General features: G+C 41.3%; 1 protein-coding gene across 2 annotated transcripts in view; it reads left to right on the top strand.

Moving 5' to 3' along the window:
- rerg (RAS-like, estrogen-regulated, growth inhibitor) overlaps positions 1 to 19,383 on the top strand; it is a 33,612-nt gene that overhangs the window by 4,752 nt on the left and 9,477 nt on the right. Inside the window, exon 2 of one of the 2 annotated variants that reach the window (XM_073481090.1) lies at positions 18,099 to 18,155. The exons of the other annotated variant lie outside the window; for it this stretch is intronic. Coding sequence (XP_073337191.1) covers positions 18,099 to 18,155 — 57 coding nt within the window. The remainder of the gene's footprint in view (positions 1 to 18,098; positions 18,156 to 19,383) is intronic. 2 annotated transcript variants of the gene reach the window in all.

Genomic DNA, 19,383 nt, shown 5'->3' with positions numbered 1-19,383 from the left:
TTACAGCACCTTTGAGTGTTTGAAAGTTTACAATAATGATGAGTGTTCTGAGTTTTTCTAATGTTATTCTAGCACAAAGATCAGTTTTAATACTGGTGATTGTTTGGTTCTAATCCAGAAATGGAAAAGTTTGCATGTCCATATAAACATTACGAAGCCTGATAGATAAGGTACTGTCGATGTACTGTCATTAAAGCTGCTCGTGTTGAAATTTTAAGTTGATGAATGAACTGATGAATATTTTTGTTTCGGTAATGGATCAAACAAATATGTGTAATGAGAATGGTGGTGTGCGCGATGACAAACCTGGAGAGAATTATAGGTCAACTCTGCAGTCCCCTCTGCTTGTTTTAGCCTCGACTTTGAGCTAATATTTTGGGGTTTTACAGCCCATAACTTCCGCAATGAAGGTACACTACAGTACCTATTCAGCACAAAACAGAACACAAACAAAATTAGCGACTAGCAGAATTTAGCAACTAAAGGGTAAAATACTTCCCTGAGGAGTTGGTTGAGACCAAAACAGAGCTAAAAACAGAACGAGAACTGGACTTACATACACACGACTCCGACTTAATGCTAATGTTGCTCAATGTTGACCAGGTGTTTAAATAGCCAACTGATTGCTAACATGTTCACAGTATTAAAAGAATTCTGAATTTCTTATAAACAAAGTTGCGTAAAGCTCACCAAATCGCATTGTGTGTGCCCTGCAGGTCTTGCAAATGGCTGACATTTTGAATATTTTTTGCATCGGTAACATTAGCGATTTTTGCTTGCATTCTTTGTCTTCCACGTCTTTGTTAGTGCATTGCTGCGTATCTTTGTGTGTTGCTGCCACTAGCTAATGTTCAGTGTATTGCATCACGAATGTGCAATGCTAGGACCCACTCATAAAAACATTGCTCTATAGCGCTACTAGTGGTCAAAAACTCTACTGTGTACCTTTAAAGTTACAATGCTCCCATCTATTAAGGAATGTTCGAGCTAAAAACAAAGCTTACATCCTCAAAAGCTGATCTCAAAATGTCCTTGTTCTTTTTTTCTACTTTCAGATATAATTCAAAGAAGTACAAGTTAATCATTACTAATAAAAACTTCAAGAGAATATGAGTGACTACCTATCATCAAATAATATGAGTAAAATCTGCCGGTTTATTACTAAAAACACTGGCACACCTACACATTCACATACAGTGAATAGTGTGCTTTGAAAGATGGCTGGATGTGCTGCATGGCCATTTGGGAAATTAACTTTATGGGGTGTGAAGCGCCGGCTCGTAAAACATCTTGTCGCTCCTCAAACATTCCGCCTCCCCTCTCCTCCTCAGCCTGTCTGACGGCCAGAAAGCAGAACAATAACAAAGGTGCGGGCCAACAGTGTCTGCCTCAGAAATACTACTGTTTACCACCTCCAACGCCGAGGAGGGAATCAGCCTGATGTACGTGTGGGTCTGGAGCGTGATGTAAACAGTCATACAGAGGGCAGCCAGGCCAGACACAGCAACAAAAACAAACACAGGGCTGGACAGACTGACAGCTAATGTGTTGGGCTGAGAGGACATTTTCTTTTTATAGCGGTTGTCTTAGCTGTTGACTATTACTCTGGTTCTTCTGCACTCCACTTCTTACTCATAGCTTGTCAAACAAACTATGTCAGCTCATGTCTTCCTGAAATTTAATCTGAAGTAAAGACATTCTCAGAGTGATCCAAAATAAAGTGAGAATCACGTTCCTTCACCATGACAGCACCAAGTGACAGAAGCACAAGCTCGATCTGCCTTTTAGTCCTGTTCAACACATTAAAGCTTCTCTTCATGTCTGCTCTGACACTTTAATTTCACGTCACCTCTGCACTATTTATTTCCATTTTTCCTGTTGATAAGTCACTGCTGTATTGAAAAGGAACGACATTTATGAATATGGAAATGGTTTAGATTATTTGTGTAAAGATTTTCTGGCTGGGGATCCTACAGTATGTGAGGTAACATTTCAATGAGGTTGTTTTTTTTTTTGTAAATGCTTTATTTATAATTTGCAGTTTACATTCAATTCAGTCACCTACCCCAGTCTCATACTGTTTTCTGTGCTTTTTTTTTTTTTTACCAGGTTGGTGATGTGCAATGTCCGTGATTGGTCATGGATGTACAGTATGTGGTACTCAAGCCCAGAGTGTTGAGTTCCCAATCAGCTTCATGAGACTGTGTTGAATGCTGAGCTGAAGTAAACAAACAGCCTCCTGATGGAGCTGTCCTTATTCTCAAGGTGTGCGACAACTGAGTGGAGGGCGGTGGATATGGCATCCTCCATCCAGTCTGTAGGATTGTATGGCATCTAGTGGTGTGGGAAAACCTCTCGTCTCATTTCCCCTATGGTGGCCGAAAAATGCAGTTTTGACAATATTACATTTTGAGCATGTTAACGACTTTGAAATAGGCTTCCTGATGAAAGATGGTGTGGCCATCCTTTTACGCTTAAATCACTGTTGCAGCGATGGTGGTGCTTCCAAAATTAACTTCCTGCGATGCCTGCTGGAGGAAATGAAAGTCCTGAAAAGTCATTAAATAACATCCATCAGGGCTTTCTGTGCATAGCTCCTCGCACAATCACCACAGAGTGATTAACAGGATGCAGTGGCACGGGGCAGTCGCTCATCCTGCTACTTGGGTTTCCAGGCACATCTTTGGCCTTTGACAGCAGAGAGAGCCCACAGCTGTGAAGCTGGCATGCTGCTTGTCGCCCGTGATTGCATTGTGTGTGCCGGACCCAGTGAGCCGCCACAAGGTATGACTCACTGAATGCATTATGCTGTGGCACAAGTGCTCTAATCAGTGTGTCAAAGGCAGATTTTAGTCTTTTTAGATAAGAGATATGAAAAGGCTCATAAGTGGCTTTCAGAGCACCCGGAGCAATGTGAATGTTCAGATGATGTGTGCCTGCTCTACAGAACGCTAAGCAACTTTTATGTACTTGAGTATGTTACATAAGACCTTAAGGCGTTTATTTTTTTTTCTTTTTATGGCCAGTCTTGCTCACGTTCGGGTGAAAAGACAAGCAGGCCTTGGCAACAGTACAACCACGCAAAAAAAAAGGAATTTCAGGGTTATTTTGTGTTGCTGTGGGGAAGCTTTGGATGCGTGTTATGTTATGGACAGATATAGAAAGAAACATGCTTCGGTGAAGTATTTTCAGGATTGGATTAGCAAAGACAGAAAACTGCTGAAGCGAGACACAAAAAGTCGCGAGGTGTTCGTTCCTCACACAAGTATTCACAGTTTTATCCGAGCTGCCTGTACAGTAATACAGAAAACTGGCACAGAAAGACACATCGAGGAATTTGCATGTAAGCTGACATAAAGATTTTTTATGCTGTTATAGTGGCATGGTCCAGTGGATGGTAATGGTCTGACACCTGTGTTTTCTCATTTGACTGATGAGCTCATTACATAGTCCTCTACATAGAACCCCCCAGGTAGTGAGAAGGAAGTTGTGAATGAGTGGGTTATTTTGGACACAACCATGGTGAACATTACTTGCTAAACATTAACAAGTTAGCAATGTCATTGTGAGTATCTTAGCATGCTTAAGTCAGCTCAAAAGCACCACTGTACAGTTTTTCAGAGCCACAAGGGTAGCTGGAGACTCTTAAGGTGAGTTCAGACAGAAAGCAAAGAAGGTTTCACTTTGCAAAATTTGTGCAAATTTGACCACCGGACCATTTGTGTAGTCTCTGCTCATCTGCCCATAACAGCTAAATGTGCAGAAGTGAGTTTCGAACTAGCAAATGATTGAACTCAGAACTCACCAGGAACTTTGTTTCCTGTTGTCTATTTCCTCCAGTCTCACTCCTTTTTCCTTTTGTGTCTGTACATTTGTCTGTACAAGCCTCAGGCGAGAAAGTTAAAACATTTTCATCTCGTGTGATGAAAGCGTTTTCGTGTCCCCTCTTGTCTTTCTATTCAGCTTAAATGCAATCATAGCCCATCAAAAATTCACCTTGCGTTCTGTCTGAAGACACTCAGCCTTGTTTTAGTACATGAATATTTATAATTAGAGAGACCGATATAACACGCGAACAAATGCCTAAATTGCATTTCTTTATTTCATCGACAACATACATAGTCTAACTAAGGAGCAGCACTCTGGACAGCAGGTAGGCGGTCAGTCCTGACTGTCAGAGAACCTGAATTCCCTCCGGCATGCCCGCGCTCTGCTCGTCTTTCTCCATCCTCCTCCACTTCCTCCTCTCTCAAATGCATTATTGGCTGCCCAGAGCTTCCCTTTGTCCTCTCTGCCATTCAACTTATCTGCTTGAGCTCTCGGCCAATTTCAGTATTGAAACCTCCTTCCATTTCTATTCACCTATTCACTCCTTTGCACTGCAAACACAGGTTAGGCTATAGAAAGGATTGCTTTCTGCGGTGGTGTCCCTGGTAGCCAATGTTCTGTGCCTTGAGTCAGTATTAATATCTGGAAATTAATCAGCCCGCCTGTGTAGACACACACAAAGATTCAGCCGACCCATCAAAGGAAATGACTGTGTCACAGGAAGGTGGGTTTCCTGTAGTGGTCTTGCCTATTTGTACTGTTGAATTATTTTTAGAGCACGCCTCTGTCTCTCCTCCACCTCCACATATTGTCAGTTCTATACCTGTATTCTCTGCCGCTGTCCTTGGCCAGCGTGTGAGTCATCACTGGTTATTTCCCTTCCTAACAATTTTCTCTGTGGAGATTAGCAACGCTTTTAAATTTTCATCATAGATCCATTAAGTGTTTTTTTGGAATGTGCGTTATCAGACAGGGTTCAGCTTAATGTTTAATATTCAGGGCCACTTTCGGTGATATCTGATTTATTTAACACTGTTCCCTCCCACCTCAAACCAATTTCTCTCCTCTGTAGATCTGTTATGTAACACTTTCCTGTTAATTAAATCCCCCAAAATTTAATTTAAAGCTTCATGGTTCTGATGGCATTGGAGGGTTTTCTGATTTCCCTCAAACAACCTTTTAGTATCACTGAGTAATGGTACATCGTCACAACCTATGAAGACTGAATGTCCACATAAAAACTACCTAAAACCAGGATCAGTCCACACACAAGAAAGGACAGTAGCGGTCAGAGGTCTGTACAAAACTGATTTTATTCCTGTTTAATGTGTTTCTTTTAGCCATGGCCACAATCTTTTCCTAACTTTATAATAATAATATTTATATAACTAGTATATAACCAACTATAACCAGTAGTTTTGTGCCCAAATCTAACCAAACATTAACCATATTGGTAGCAGATCACAAAACAGTAACTCCCTATTGTGTCCTTAGGTTTAAATCAGCCGCAGATACATCACAAGCACTGACCTTAACTGTACCGTTATCTGTCTTTAAGAGGAGACACTGCAGGTGAAAACACCATCTTTTCATTTACTGGTCAATATTAAAATATGGGGATATTTTGCCTCCGTAACATCTTTCAGACTAACAGAGAGAAAATATCCAAAATGCATATTTAGGTGTTTATTTTTGTTCAGATTTCTGTTCTTGAAACGGATGCAAATTAGTACATATTTAATTCAAACGCCCGATTTGCACATTTAAACATAACAGTTCAGAAAACTTGTGAAACAAAAAAATAAATGCCTTTATGTTAGTAATCAACTGGAGAAGTTTCATGGTGATGTTATTAGATGACATTTTTGGGCTTTGGTTTGTTCTGGCTCTTTGATCATATTTTAGCTGTGGCTTCTGGATGTCGTAGAAAGAGTACAATCAGTAGAAAAGTTTACAATATTTGTCCTCCAAGTATAAAAGTAATACAACAAAATGTCCATGGTGATGATGTAAAAGTCTCCTTACTGCAGCTTCACCGTTGACAAGGCCATAAAAAGCTATAATACCCAGGGCGATACCCAGCCTTCATGGTGAAAATGGGTACTTCTCTTTTTCCCAGCTGCTCTTTGTACTCAGTGCTTCACCTTTCTGTGTGTAATCACAGTGTAGATCGCACTCTAAGGTGTGGCTGCCCTCATCTGCCTCACACATGGCTCTTGATGAATAGCGCTGCGGTGCTATTGTTAGAGACTACATTTAAGGCGATGAATGTGGCGTTAGAGTCCTCACGCCCTTCCCGTTCTAACCCCACAACTGTGAGCTTCTGTCCTTTTGCATCTTCGGAGATGTGAAATCAAAGCCTCTCCGGTGTCCCATTTTTCAGAGCCACAAGGCCCTGAGGAGAATGACTGCCTCTCTCCCTCTGCCATTGTGCGCTCGTGGAGCTCGTCCAAAGTGGAGCGGAGGGGAGTTGGTGCGATCTTCGCTGTCAGTCAAACTGAACTTGATACATACTGCGACTTGTTGTGTTCAAACAAAGAGACATCCATCTTCATAGAACGACAGCAAAGTGTATTCAAGCACAGGGTAATTGAAAAGTTGAAGTATTACATAAGGCAGACTAATGCTTCTCAGAGGGTGGACTAATGAAACTTAGTGCAAACATCTTTGATCTTGAAGTAAGTGAATCAGCAGTGCAACAGCTTGTAGCGTGACAGTTATCAGTATTTATCAAGCTCCACTACAGTCTGTCTGTCACAGCGCTCATGGTTAACTTCAACTGTGTTTTTATGGGTTGTCATATTAGATGCAGTTTGTCTATGTATGGCATGTGTTGTCATCAGGGTTGGGTAGTAATGGATTACCTATAATTGGGATTACGTAATCAGATTACAAAAAATGACTACCTATAATCAGCATGGATCACATGCGTGCATTTTTTTTGGTATGAAATGTAACATTTTCAATGTTTGAATTTGAGGTACTCCAAAAGTATTCCGATAAGATAAAAAAATGTTTTAACCCAATGGATTACATTAGTAATACACAAATTGTAATGTAATATGTATTCAGTAATGACTACATTTTAAAGTAATCTTGTTGTGATGTTATTAATTTGTTATTTTCCAAGCTCATTGTCTCATATTGGTTTTAAAACTCAAAGAGCTAATTCCTTACATCACTCAGTGTAAGAATGTATCACTGTAATTAAGTTACTTGAGAATGAAATCTTTTTCCATAATATGTTTAACATTATGTTATCTGTTCCTTCCCCTGTGGCCATTTCCCAGAGATGGAGCCGCTCTGTAGACAGAAATAATTTCATTTGTTGAGTCACTTCTCAGTTGACCTCAGTGTAGTTATTAAATAAATGTGAGGACTCACAGTACCAGACTCCAACGACAGTAGGTCATCTAATTCAAATGAAACCTTTAATGTTGAAAACAAATTTTTGAATTACAGTAAGTTCTTTTGTGGGAGGACCACTTATCAACATGTACAGATGTGATGTGCCTCCATGGACTGATGATGGACAGTTAAGAAACAAGAAATTGCAGCAGCAGAACCAGAGATATGGTCCTTTTTTATCACACATTTGTCTGTTTGTCAGAATCTAGCGCCAACATTACCCAAAATGAGGTTCATTGTGAGTTGTGCTGTTGTTTGCTCGACAGCCATTTGTAATTCTCAAAGCTAAGATAACCCCCTCAGAGCTATCAGGCAATGGTATGTCAGTTTTTCCATGTGGTATCGAAAATGTTTTCTAATATGGATATTTTTCAAGGTATTTAAATAAAGTTAGAAATCCATGTATCTAGACAGCACTACACTGTATGATAGTAGTTCCTCATGCAGCCTCGGGCCTGTAGCAAAAAGCAGCGATGAGGACCAGGCTGCAGGGGGTCTGCTAAACTCACTTCTAACTCCACAATCCAAGATATTTTTCATTTCATGCTTCAGCCGACAACCAATGCTGACTCAAGCGACATCACTTCATGCACCTTTTATCACACGTGCCTTAAACCAGAGAGAGCAGACCACTAACCACAATGTGGGGTCTGGCCAAGGGCCTCATTTCCTGTCATCTCTCCACTTCCTGTTCTTCAGCATTCATTTTGAATCATGTCTCAAGTCCATTTCTCTTTTATATCTCTGCTTTGTTCTCCGTCAACTCGTTAGAAATATTTGACTTCAGCTTGTTGTACTGCAGGTATTCTACAATACTCTAAAAAACATAATGTTCAGTATGTTTATTAAAGCTTTTTTTGCTTAAAAGAGCCACCTGCTCTAGAAACAAAGTTTATGAGAGCAACAAGAATGAACCAAAACAGTAAAGTTGTGGTTTGTATAGCCAAAACAATGAGCTGAAAGATGCTAAAACACTCAGGAAATGCAGAGTTGGTTGTCTTTATAATTATAGATGTATTGTTAATGTAGAGGGCAGTCTGAATTCCTAAAACAGCGCTCTGTTAATTGTCTACCAATATGTCAGCACAATGCAAAGATAATCTTTCTTTGTCTCACCAACACCACCAACATAATTACACCTCTCATGATTGCAGCAAATCCCTCTGCATTAGAGATTTATAGAGGAAACGATTCGGTGGCTCAGGAGAGTAAAACACTGCGCCTGATGGTTTAATTGTGGTTTGATTTATTACGAGAACTTGGCTTCAGGCTGCAAAACCCATCGAGCTGCCAAAATGCCATCTTGTGACACCGGGAATGTGTTCACGGCACAACAGATTTAAATGGTAGGCTGTGTGCCAGTCACAGAATAAAGGCTGCTCACACTGATATTAAGAGAGATGTATTCATTTTCGCTGCTGGTGTTCTCCTGGGCAACACTGTGTAGTTTTAGGAAGGAATTTGCCAATCTATTATGTTGACATCATACCACAGCTCAGGTGACGCAAGTGCGGGATTAGAAAGGGTTCATACAAAACCCTTCACTGCTCATGTAATTTACATATGGTTTACGAAAATAGGCCTTCTTATTAATTATCCCATAGTTTTATACTAATTAAGCACGGCTGGAAATGGAAAGCATGGCTATTATTCTCAGAGGAGCAGTCTCATTAATTTAAATGGTGTATGATAACCAGAAATCTGCAGACCTCAGTAACTAATGAGTTTAGGCGCATGATGAAGAGAAGCAATGAGTCATGTGGCTGGTAATTGGCCAGCTGTGAGCTGATCTGGAGAACGAGAGGCATGATGAGATTTCATCAAGTGTTGCTGGTTTCGTATCTTGAGAGAAGATATTGTTCCTCAAGGTTGCATATTACTCCCATCTTTCATTTTATGATCAGCTTTAAACTAAGCTGTAGAATCACAACGAAGTAGAACAGCTGATGGCTCATTTGACCATGAACACCTCCCTCTTTAGTCCATTCTCACACGGCTCATATGCAATTTGAGATGATAACCGAGGCAGATCTACCAGTTACAGTTCTCACGCAGGTGAGTAGGCAATGAATGGTGCTAACTGAGATGGCAACTGTTGCCAGCAGGTTTTATCAGGTGTGGCTAGCTAGCTAATCGTGCTAATGCTTGCTCCAGCAGTTGGTACAGCACAAGTGTGATGGAAAAATTTACAATTACACTTAATGTTACAAGAGAAAGGGCGTTTAGGATGACGACTTACTGACGTTAATGGCAAACATAATGCTATCTGAGCTGGGGTTACTGAAGCGCAGCACATCAGGACCGCTACTGTTACCTTTAATCCAAGTCTCTACACACTGGGGAAATACTACGTGTAGGCTACTGGTCATGAGGGGGACAGCCTTCCATTCCGAAACACCCCCACTCCAAAACACTGCTGTTCCAACTTTCAAGTTCAAATTACTTCCCAATAGGGTTAGGGTTAGGGTTTCCCCAGTAGCCTTCTCGGAATAGCGGGGTCTTTAGAAAAAATGGGAAACCCCGCCATTACGAAGAATGGAAGTCTATTTTCGGAACAGCGGTTTTGGAAAGGCGGGGTGTAACCGGTCATGAACAGGACTGCTAACTGCTAACCGTGTAAGTTGATGATATGCTTGTCGCCTTTAGGTAACTCTCAGTTCAACCCAGTATTGGTTTGCATATGTTACGTGTTCAATGAAGTCAGCCTGTTACTGTCAAGTTTTGATTTTGGAATGGAAAAAAAAAAAAAAGAAAAGCTATGCTAATGTTACCATTGCTAAGCTATGATTACATGCTGCTCCTGAAATGGTCCATTACCCGATCGCTCAATTCAAAGGTTTGCTACATGTTTATTTTTTGCCAGAACTGCTTTGTCTGCTTTATCTCGCTGTTCAAAACCACTGTTGGTCTCAAAAGCTGAATTTGCCTGAAGCCCACCTCACACAAAGTGAAATATTTGTTCCCAATTGGCCCAGACGGTGATGCCATCACTCATGGGAGATGACATGTTTACTGTTGCCTTGTGTGTTATTGTTACTCCGCTCACTTCAGGCTTCCCACATCTCCTTCTTATAGGGCATTGGTTAAATCCTAGAATAAATATTCAAGGAGCCTGATTGTCGGGCTGTAATCTGATCTGGAAAGGGGTTGAGATGATAAGATGTCTGACTTGATCTCATTTATATTTGGCAGCAGACAGAGATTGAATGTTTCCCCTGGCACCACAGGAACTCCCAGAAGTCCCTATTTCGACAGACACGCACATTTCATTATAGTAAGAAATACAGTTTTACGTCTGTCGTTACGTTTTAGAGGCTCGGTGTCGGTGGTTTGGGATGCAGACATGCCCCAGAGAGAGACTGGTGCTGACAGGAACTCTGGGAAAGGTTGTGAGACTGGGAACAGTGGCCTGACCCCCTGTTCAGGAAGTGGTTTGGGTGTTTTTGTAGCTTATTTGTTTGCCTGTTTCTATCATCAGGGCTGTCACTTCTCTGTGCCTGTGAAGAACAGACACAGAAAAGAAATAGGTTTCCATCTGCTTTATCTTGCAAGATATAACCCCCGGAAATGTAAAAACAGATTTATCAGAGCACTTTAAATCAGCTCTGTATCTGTCACATTATTAAAAAGTTAGATAAATCTATGTGAACTCTGGAAGCAACAAACAGCAATCCCATTTTTCATCCTTCTTTTGAAGCTTCTGCACTCCGTTGACTTTTTTCCTTTCCTTTTGTCGATCCTTTCCTTCATGTTATCCCTCACTGAAGCTCTGCAGATGCTCAGTGTTAACGCCTTAGCTTTGACAAGAGTGTCTCTGCAAAGCCACAGGGATAAAATGTCGCCTTAATTTTCTCAGTTTCCCTTTAACAGCTGAGTGGACCTGCAGGAAATCACAGATCAATAATCACTGCACAAAGTGGTGCAATCTTGAAGCCAGCTCTCAACATCTCCGGTAATAAGTGGGGCGGATATTGATTAGGGATGAGGGCCTGCTACAAAAATAGTATTTCATAAGCTAGTAATGAGTCTCACAGTGTCAAACTACTTGACATTATCGGAAGAAAAATGTCAACTTTGTTTGGCAGTGTGCATGATAGGTTTAATGGTGTAAGATTCCTGTTAACATCATATTTAAAGGTCTTAGTCCTTTGGGTGTAAATTGTAGCTTCATCGCCGCCAACACAGCAGCAGGGCGGTAAATGTCTGAGTATCTTCTGACAAAAATGCAATAAAACCCCAGACACAGCTAGACTGGTTAATGATTCACCTCTCCTCTATTCACGTAAAACATGAGAACAACAACGTTTCCTGCCAGAGGAGTTACAACAAGTCTGATGACATCAATCAGCACAAGCAAACACCACAATCAGTCCAAATCAGATAGAAGGTTAAATTCTTTGTAGGGCTGCTGAAGTGGATTTTTCTTGATTATTTTTATCAGATCTTCCAGGAGATTTTATGTCGCCGATGAATTAACATTTCTTGCATTCTTAATGTTTCTGAGCTCTCATGAGCGTAATAGAGATGAAGGTCATCATGAAGTCACAGAACATTCAGTAATATTTAAATAATATATGATAATAAATGTGGAGCGAGGTTTAAAGTTTCAGGCTGGCTGGAAAACCGCATAACAGACATGAAATCTTCTGTCTTTCAGTGTTTCTCAAACCACCTAAGAAACTATTCGGCTCTCCAAGAACCACCATTATGACCGATGTTAAAGTACAGTAGTGTAGGCCAACTGTAGCCCAGAGTAGCCGCTAACTGCTGCTGAATGTATTATTTTTAATCATCCATGACTGTAGCTACTGTTAGCTTGTTAGCTCAGTTATCCGTGCAGCTAGCCAGACTACCGGAGGAGCTCTGGACTGCTGAGAGAAAGAGGTTTTCAGGCCTGGGGCTAGCTAGTTAGCATGCTAACTTCAGTAGACTAGACTCAACTAGACTCCTTTGACATAACACCAAAACTGTTATTTCTTTACAGTCTGTTGATAGTTTGAGTTCATTTTAAATGTTTTGAACTAATATTCCATATTGTACCTTTTAAGGTGGCTTAGCCACACCAAATCAAAGTCAAAAACTGACGTAGCAGCTACTGAGATCTGCTAACTAGCTACACTGGCTTTAGTTTATCTGAGGTTTTATTCTGCTTCATGACTGGAGCTAGAGTTCAATTTATTTATTGGGACAAAATACAAAAAATCACCATGTTACTTTATCAGAATTGGTATTTTTCAATTACAGATAAATGCTAGAAATAATCTATATGTAAATTTTGTTTTTGTTTTTTTCACAAAGGCTCTCTGTAGCTAGCTCACCAGCTTAGTTTGGGTTTATAATTACTACAAATTGAAAATGCACTCCCTCTTTTTTGTCACACCAAATATTTTGTCCCTGTGTTTTGCCTTTGAATGGCAGAAAAGTTTTGGTGAGGTTTGTGATTAATTGTATTTTTTTCTAATTAAATGCTGGTGTTTTTGCTTGCTGCTGTCTGATTTTTCACTCAGACTCTGTCTAACCTTTTCCTATCCAGTCTTATCTGCACAGCTGGCCTGTGTGACATGAACTGACATGACAGGAACACAATAGTTACAAAACTTGACTGCAGCTGCACAGCACTGAGAGAGCTCCACTCGTCGGTGAAGAGGTGTTTTTGTGGCCGAAGGGAACTAAAGAGCCGTGGGTGTCCGTCTGATGGCCGTGGGGAATCAATAGGGACTGTTCAATGAGTAACACGGCGCCGGCTCAGAACAGGGCCATGGGTGCCGCTAATTGCTCTTGCTTTGTTTGCAATTAGTCCAACATTCTGCTGCTAATGTGATTAGGTCACTTTGGACAAAAGCGGCTTTTGGCAAACACCTCCTGTGGATGATGTGTTTGACGTAAATCTGAAAACTCTGCACTCCTCCATCCATCCGCTCAGATTGGCATCAGAGTCTGGGCTGGAGAATTTGATAAACTCATTTTTCATTCTTTAAAGACATTTCTTCCCTTTATTGGACAGAGTGAGGCAAAGAGGCAGACAGGAAATGGCGGGAGAGAGAGGGGCATGACAGAGGTTGCCAGCTGGAGTCAAAATGGCGAGGTTGCAGTTAAATGGCCTGTGCTGTAACCATTCCGCTACAAAGCGCTGATCACATCCATTTTTCTAGTCAGCTGCAGTGTTTATCGGGAAGTTGTGGAAAGACAGCTTCTAACTGGAGAATGTGATAAACACTAAAGCCCATCTCCAGTGACGGGATATTGATTCTGTCAGCATGCCAGACACCAGATAGTCTACGGCGACAGCTCCAGTTAACATGGCAGGGGAATTTTCAAATAGCCATAAGTAGCAGGCTGAATGCTTTGGAGTCACATGAGGCTCCTCCTCAGTTTAAACCTTAACACTCGACAAAAATTCTGTAATAAAGAAGCCATAATGTCATCATTCCTCCATCGTGCTATGCCCATGCCGCCACTGGTCATAATGACGAGGTGAAAGCAGGGGTGATTTCATTTGAAAATATTTTTTTTCTGTCAGTTAACAGGTGATGAAATCTATTCTCTGTACATGTTGTCACAGGAGACCTGTCAGCACAGCTTGTCGGAGTGTCTCTCCTCAGCTCCCTCGGCGACACTCTATTGACACCTGCTCCCTAAACACTAAACCGTATCCGCAGACATGCAGGGATGTCGTGTTGCATCCAAATCTGAGGATGTTCGAGATGCTACCGAGCGTATCAAACTGACATCCACATGGAAGAAGACTTGGGAGTCTTGAGGGCGAGTGAGACTACGACTTAAGAAAGAAGAGAAACAAGACATTCCTCCTATTACAGACTTTTTGCTGCTGCTGCCTTCACTTGGTCTGGCATGACAGGTGGCTTATGATGACGACTGATGGCTAATTTAAAGCTGCTATTATCAATATTTTTATGCTAACAATACATCAAATGATTGTGTGTAAGGTGAAAATGGTTGCTTGTAGTGACAAACCCAAAGCATCATCATAGGATTCTGCAGAACATTTTAGCTTCTTTCAGCACAATGTTTTAGTTTTAGTCGAACAATCTTCTCATCAGCCCCAGGTTTTCAGCCATAAAGCTCTGATAAACCCATTCTACACTATCTGCCCAGAACCAAGTGGCAGACAGATGCTGGTGAACAAACATTTGGACAGATATTTCCCTGAGGAGGTGGTGGAGACCAAAACAGGAGAGTCAATATGAGACTCCACATAAATGCTGTTTCTCCATATTTGCCTGATGTGTTGATAGGCAACTGTTTGCTAATATTTTCACTATAACTACTTTATAAGGTGATTTTTGTTAATGTCGTGTGCTTGTTGCCCCCAAGCGGCCAAAAAAGGGCCGTTTTATGATTTTAAGTAAGATGTAGCTGCAAAAAAGCCCCTGTTGATGACTTTATGTCTCTTCTATACTTTATAAGATAGCCTTTGACGATATTAATATTGTGTTTTACAAAACGGACCACAAAAAAAACGTGTTCAGGGTGTTTGGTGAAGCTTTTGTGACTTAGTTACTTGAGCTAAGAGCATTTAGTTTGTTTTTATTCATTAAGCAATTTATGCAAATCACATTATGGGACAAATTAGTCATCTACGTATAAGTGGATTGTAACACGACGTTAAAAATGAGACCTGCTCCTTCTCTCTCTGTTGCCTATACAAGGCTGTGGACGATTTGTTTAAGTTGTTTAATGCTGCTGGACTGTGGATTTCTTTGTGAAGGACTTGGGTCGTATTTTCTGCAACAGTTCTCGAGTGCCTCGTCTCAGTGCCTGTCTCCGCTCTGCTAACAGAGAGCAACATTGGCTAACGTTAGCATAGCAAGGCACTTAACAGTGGTTTTCCGGCACAACGCAGAAGTTCCACAGAGCCCCTTTAAAATTGATACAAGGACAACATCAAAACTGAACCCGAGTTTTCCACAGCAGCAATATGCATGACTGTGAGACTGTGTTTTTTTTCTTTTTTAAACCAACGCTGTTATCAGTTTTCCTCTCACTGCACACAGCCAGTGAATCGCCTCGTTGATACAGCGCACATTATTCCCTCAGCAAACCTTTAGTGAATCTGGGCCACAATGTCCATATTGACGCACGTTAACAAAAGCTCCTCTCTTCCATGTGTACATTTCTTCTAGTGGCAGTGAAAAGCAGCAGATACAGTTACCTCTAATGAGGAACGGACTTCACACCCCATTGGTCGTTCTGTCTACCTGGAATCCAGGCCACTAAATAACCTCAGTGGGAAATTCAAGGCAGGACATGAGCAGTGAATGTGCCTGGAGAAGAAACATGCCTGTCAGTCTGCCTTCTCAACGGCACGACAAATGATCTGCCGCTGCTTTGCTTTTAACTGCGGTCCAGGAGTAATTGAAAGTTGCGTGACAGACTCTTCCTTTGCCTGAAAACACATTAAGTGTGTTAGGGTAGAAAGGCATATGTAATTTACTGAACAGAATCAACAAAACAGGGTTACAGCAGGCCATTTCAAAGAGGAATAAAAGCTACGGACCTGTACGTGTAACATGACACGACCTGCCTCTCTCTGAACATGCTGTATTGAATCTGTTCACCGGGATCATGCTAATGAACAGAGAAAGTGATGTGAAGTAAAATAAATGTTTCGGCAAAGGGTGAATCTTATGTGCGAATGACAAATTGAAGCATTTGAGCAGCAGGCTGTCAGTCGTCATCAAACACTGCCCTGAGCACAAAGGCTGGACTGGAGTCCTTTAGGAGCGTAATGAGACGTGCCAGCGACACTCTGGACAACATAATAGGTTTTTTTTCTCCTCTCCTTGTCGTGGCTAATTATGAGCAGAAAACAGGCCTGGCCGAGATGGATGTGTTTTTTTTCAAAGGCAAAGCTGTTTCCTCATAGTGTCTTTGCTACAGCGGCAGCTCACTGAGTTGACACGGGGACACAGATACACGCCTGGACTCAAGTGGACCACTCAGGCCCATTGGGAGTCACTCAGGCACATGACAGCTCCCGCAGAGAAGCTGACTGAAAGTAAACCGAGGCTCGTTGGTTTTTGTTAGCAAACAATTAATAAAAGGCAAAGAGACTTACTGGTCTGCAGATGTCTGGAAAATGTGTTTATTCGATTAAGGTTTGAAAAGCGTGGGCAAGAACATGAGGAGAGGAGAGGAAAAGAGCAATTGAAGTCTTCTGTTTACATGGTTGTTAGGTCTACAGATGGCGCGATGTCCCTTTTGCCTTTTGGGAAGTTGAAGTGAGACTATGTCAAATTCTTCCTCTTACAAATTTAATGTTGAATTCATGAGAAATTCAACGGTTGCCTTATTTGATACAGTTTTGCTGCTGCAGCCTTACTCTGTCTTTTATGACCAGTAGCTTAAAAGCTAAGGCCTGGAAATGTGAGGAAATCTGCCTACAAACATCTCTAAATCTCACTTATTAATACGTTTTATCCCGTTTGGTCATTATGTAGAGAAACAACTATTGTGGATATATCCACAATAGCCATATTTTTTAAAATTTGGGCAGAGCCAGGCTAGCTGTTTCCCTTGGCTTCCACTCTTTATGCTAAGCTAAGCTATTTGCCTCCAGGCTTTAGCTCCAAGTCATGCAACGACATTGGAGCGGTGTCAATCTTCTCATCTCACCCTCGCAATAAATCATGTATTTCCCAAAATGTCAAACTGTCCCTTCACATTTATAACATGTGGAGTCACATGAATAAATAGCTGCATATGCATGTTTGCGTATGCCTCTAAAGCCTTAAGTAGTAGTTTCAATATTAGGTTGTCTCCTGATCCTTTTGGAAGTACTTCTGAGTCTCAGTGCCATCATGTGTTCCCATTAACCCAACTAAATGGAGAAAAGCTGCAGTGTTCAGATAAACGGCTGCAGAAACTGAGACACGCACCTCCTGCGGTGACTTCCCGGGGGGTGAAGGGGGAGCAAAACGCTCAGTGTCTTAATTGGATGTCACTGTAGGGCTCAGTTGTGAAGTACCAGCGGGCGATAATATTTTAATAAGCAGCAGAGAGGGGTTGGCGTGGCCCTGCTGATAAAACGAATCAAAAAGACGGTTGGATCTTGGCGTCTGGATGAAACAGGATAAGAGCTGCTGGGAAAGACAGCCAAGTACGGGCAGAGATTTGTGTCACACTATGATCAGCGAATGAAGTTTCCAGACCTTCCTCAAAACCCCCTGCATTACATTTCAAATTGGTGTTTTCAGGGCTTTTACTCTGACGACCAGCACACAGACTGTTTGGTTTGTAGCTCTGCGTGATAAACAGGTAATGGCCTCCTAATTCTGCCTGAATGATGGAGATCAACATTTCCGTGCAGCAGATTACTTGTTGATGGTAAACCATTAAGAGAGTGAGTCACTGGCCTGCTGGGGATGTCTTTTTTTCTCTTTTAGTTGTGATGAAGGCTACAGCTGTAAAGAGCAGGCTAACTATCCCATATAATAGAAGCAGCTAATGACGAACAACAAGAGCAGATGTTTCATCCTGAAGGCTGTTCAAAGTCTTTATTAGCATTTAGATGAGAAGTGTACTAAGGTGGTTTGGTTCTTGTGGTCTCTTGATGGTTATCCACAGATGATGAGCTGTTGAAGTAGATGTGTTGACAGTGGAAGTGCATATTAGGACTGCAGGCTGATACAGTCAGCAGCATTATTAACTGATGGTCGTGCACTTCAGTTTTACTCATGTAGTGACTCAAGGCACATAATATAATATGCCGTGGAACAAAAGCCTGTAACTCTACATAAACTCTGTTCAATATATTCTGGACACCGTGAAGTCTAACATGCTCAGTTTTTGTCATGCTGTTCTCATATTCTGAATGTGTTGTTCTCTGTTGTCCTCTTCAGCTTTGGTGGTGAGATTTCTGACCAGACGCTTCATCTGGGAGTATGACCCAACACTTGGTAAGATATCTGTTTTCTATTCCTACTATTACAATGACTACAGGTACTACCATTACTACTGCTGTTGTCTCCTTTTCTATAACTACTGCACTACTGCTACCACATTTATTCATTTTTCTGTTAACATTTAGCATGTAGCCTCGTCAAAGGTTAAGTATTGGTTTGACAATTTTGGAAATAATTGTTTGCCTATTGCCAACATTTTTGAAATGATTAACCCTCAAACATAATAATGTTTTTCAGGAAAATAGATTATTATTATTATTCTGCAGAAAAAGTTGTTTTTTTGTAAATTATATATCTACATAAAAATGTTATCAATATGACCTTCAACCATGACAGATGGTTTGTTCCACAGAACCATCTGGAAAGGTGCTGCTAGAAACTTTTTAGAAAAGGGTAAAAAAAATATATTGCAGGTAATTGGACAAACCATTCATCTACTACTCTCTATCAGGGGCTAACTTCAACCAATCAGATCAACAGTAGGAGAGTGCCACCACTAGTTGAGCTGGTTGGTAAATTCAACTCTTCTCGAAAGAAGAGTGAAACCATCTTTTTTATTGATAAAAGCCTTCAGTGCCAAACTTTGTTCTTTATGAATTACACTCTCCAGCTCTGATAACAGATGCTAAAGCAGCTAAGCTAACCTCCTGAAGAGGCGCCACTATTGTAATCAAACAAACTGTTGGTTCTGTCCCTATCTCTATCTATTCTATCTGCTCATTTAAATGTTCAGCCCGGTATTCATGTGGAGGCCACTTCAAATGCACCACCCACCCAAACACCGTTGTAGACCAATTACACACCCTCATGGCAAGTGCCTCAAAATTCACCCAGATCACAATCCGATTGAGCATCTGTGGGACGTCCCAGATCAAGTCCAATCCATGGAGGCCCCACCTTGGATTGATCTAGGTTCTGACCCATCGAGGCATGGACACAGGAAATCCCGGGGTGTCCTGGAGGGGCTCCTGGAATTGGACTTGTTCAAGCATGTCCAATGGAAGTTCAATCAGAATCAACTTCCTAGGGCCATTCCTGAGTAGTTTTTGTAGTGTGGCAGTGAATTAAACGACCTTTGGTTGTTTCAAAACACAACTCAATGTGATGCAACTCAATGTGATGCAACCAGGTTGAAAGCAGAAGATTTTGTTTCCCTGCCATCATCAGTGCATACCACAGAATTGGCCAATTCCCTACACTGTAATTATGAGGCGTAAAGACA

Source organism: Pagrus major, chromosome 14 (genome assembly GCF_040436345.1).
Source record: "Pagrus major chromosome 14, Pma_NU_1.0".
Lineage (NCBI taxonomy): Eukaryota > Metazoa > Chordata > Actinopteri > Spariformes > Sparidae > Pagrus > Pagrus major.
The sequence above is the reverse complement of the archived record's forward strand: the minus strand, read 5'-3'. Positions and strand labels throughout refer to the sequence as shown.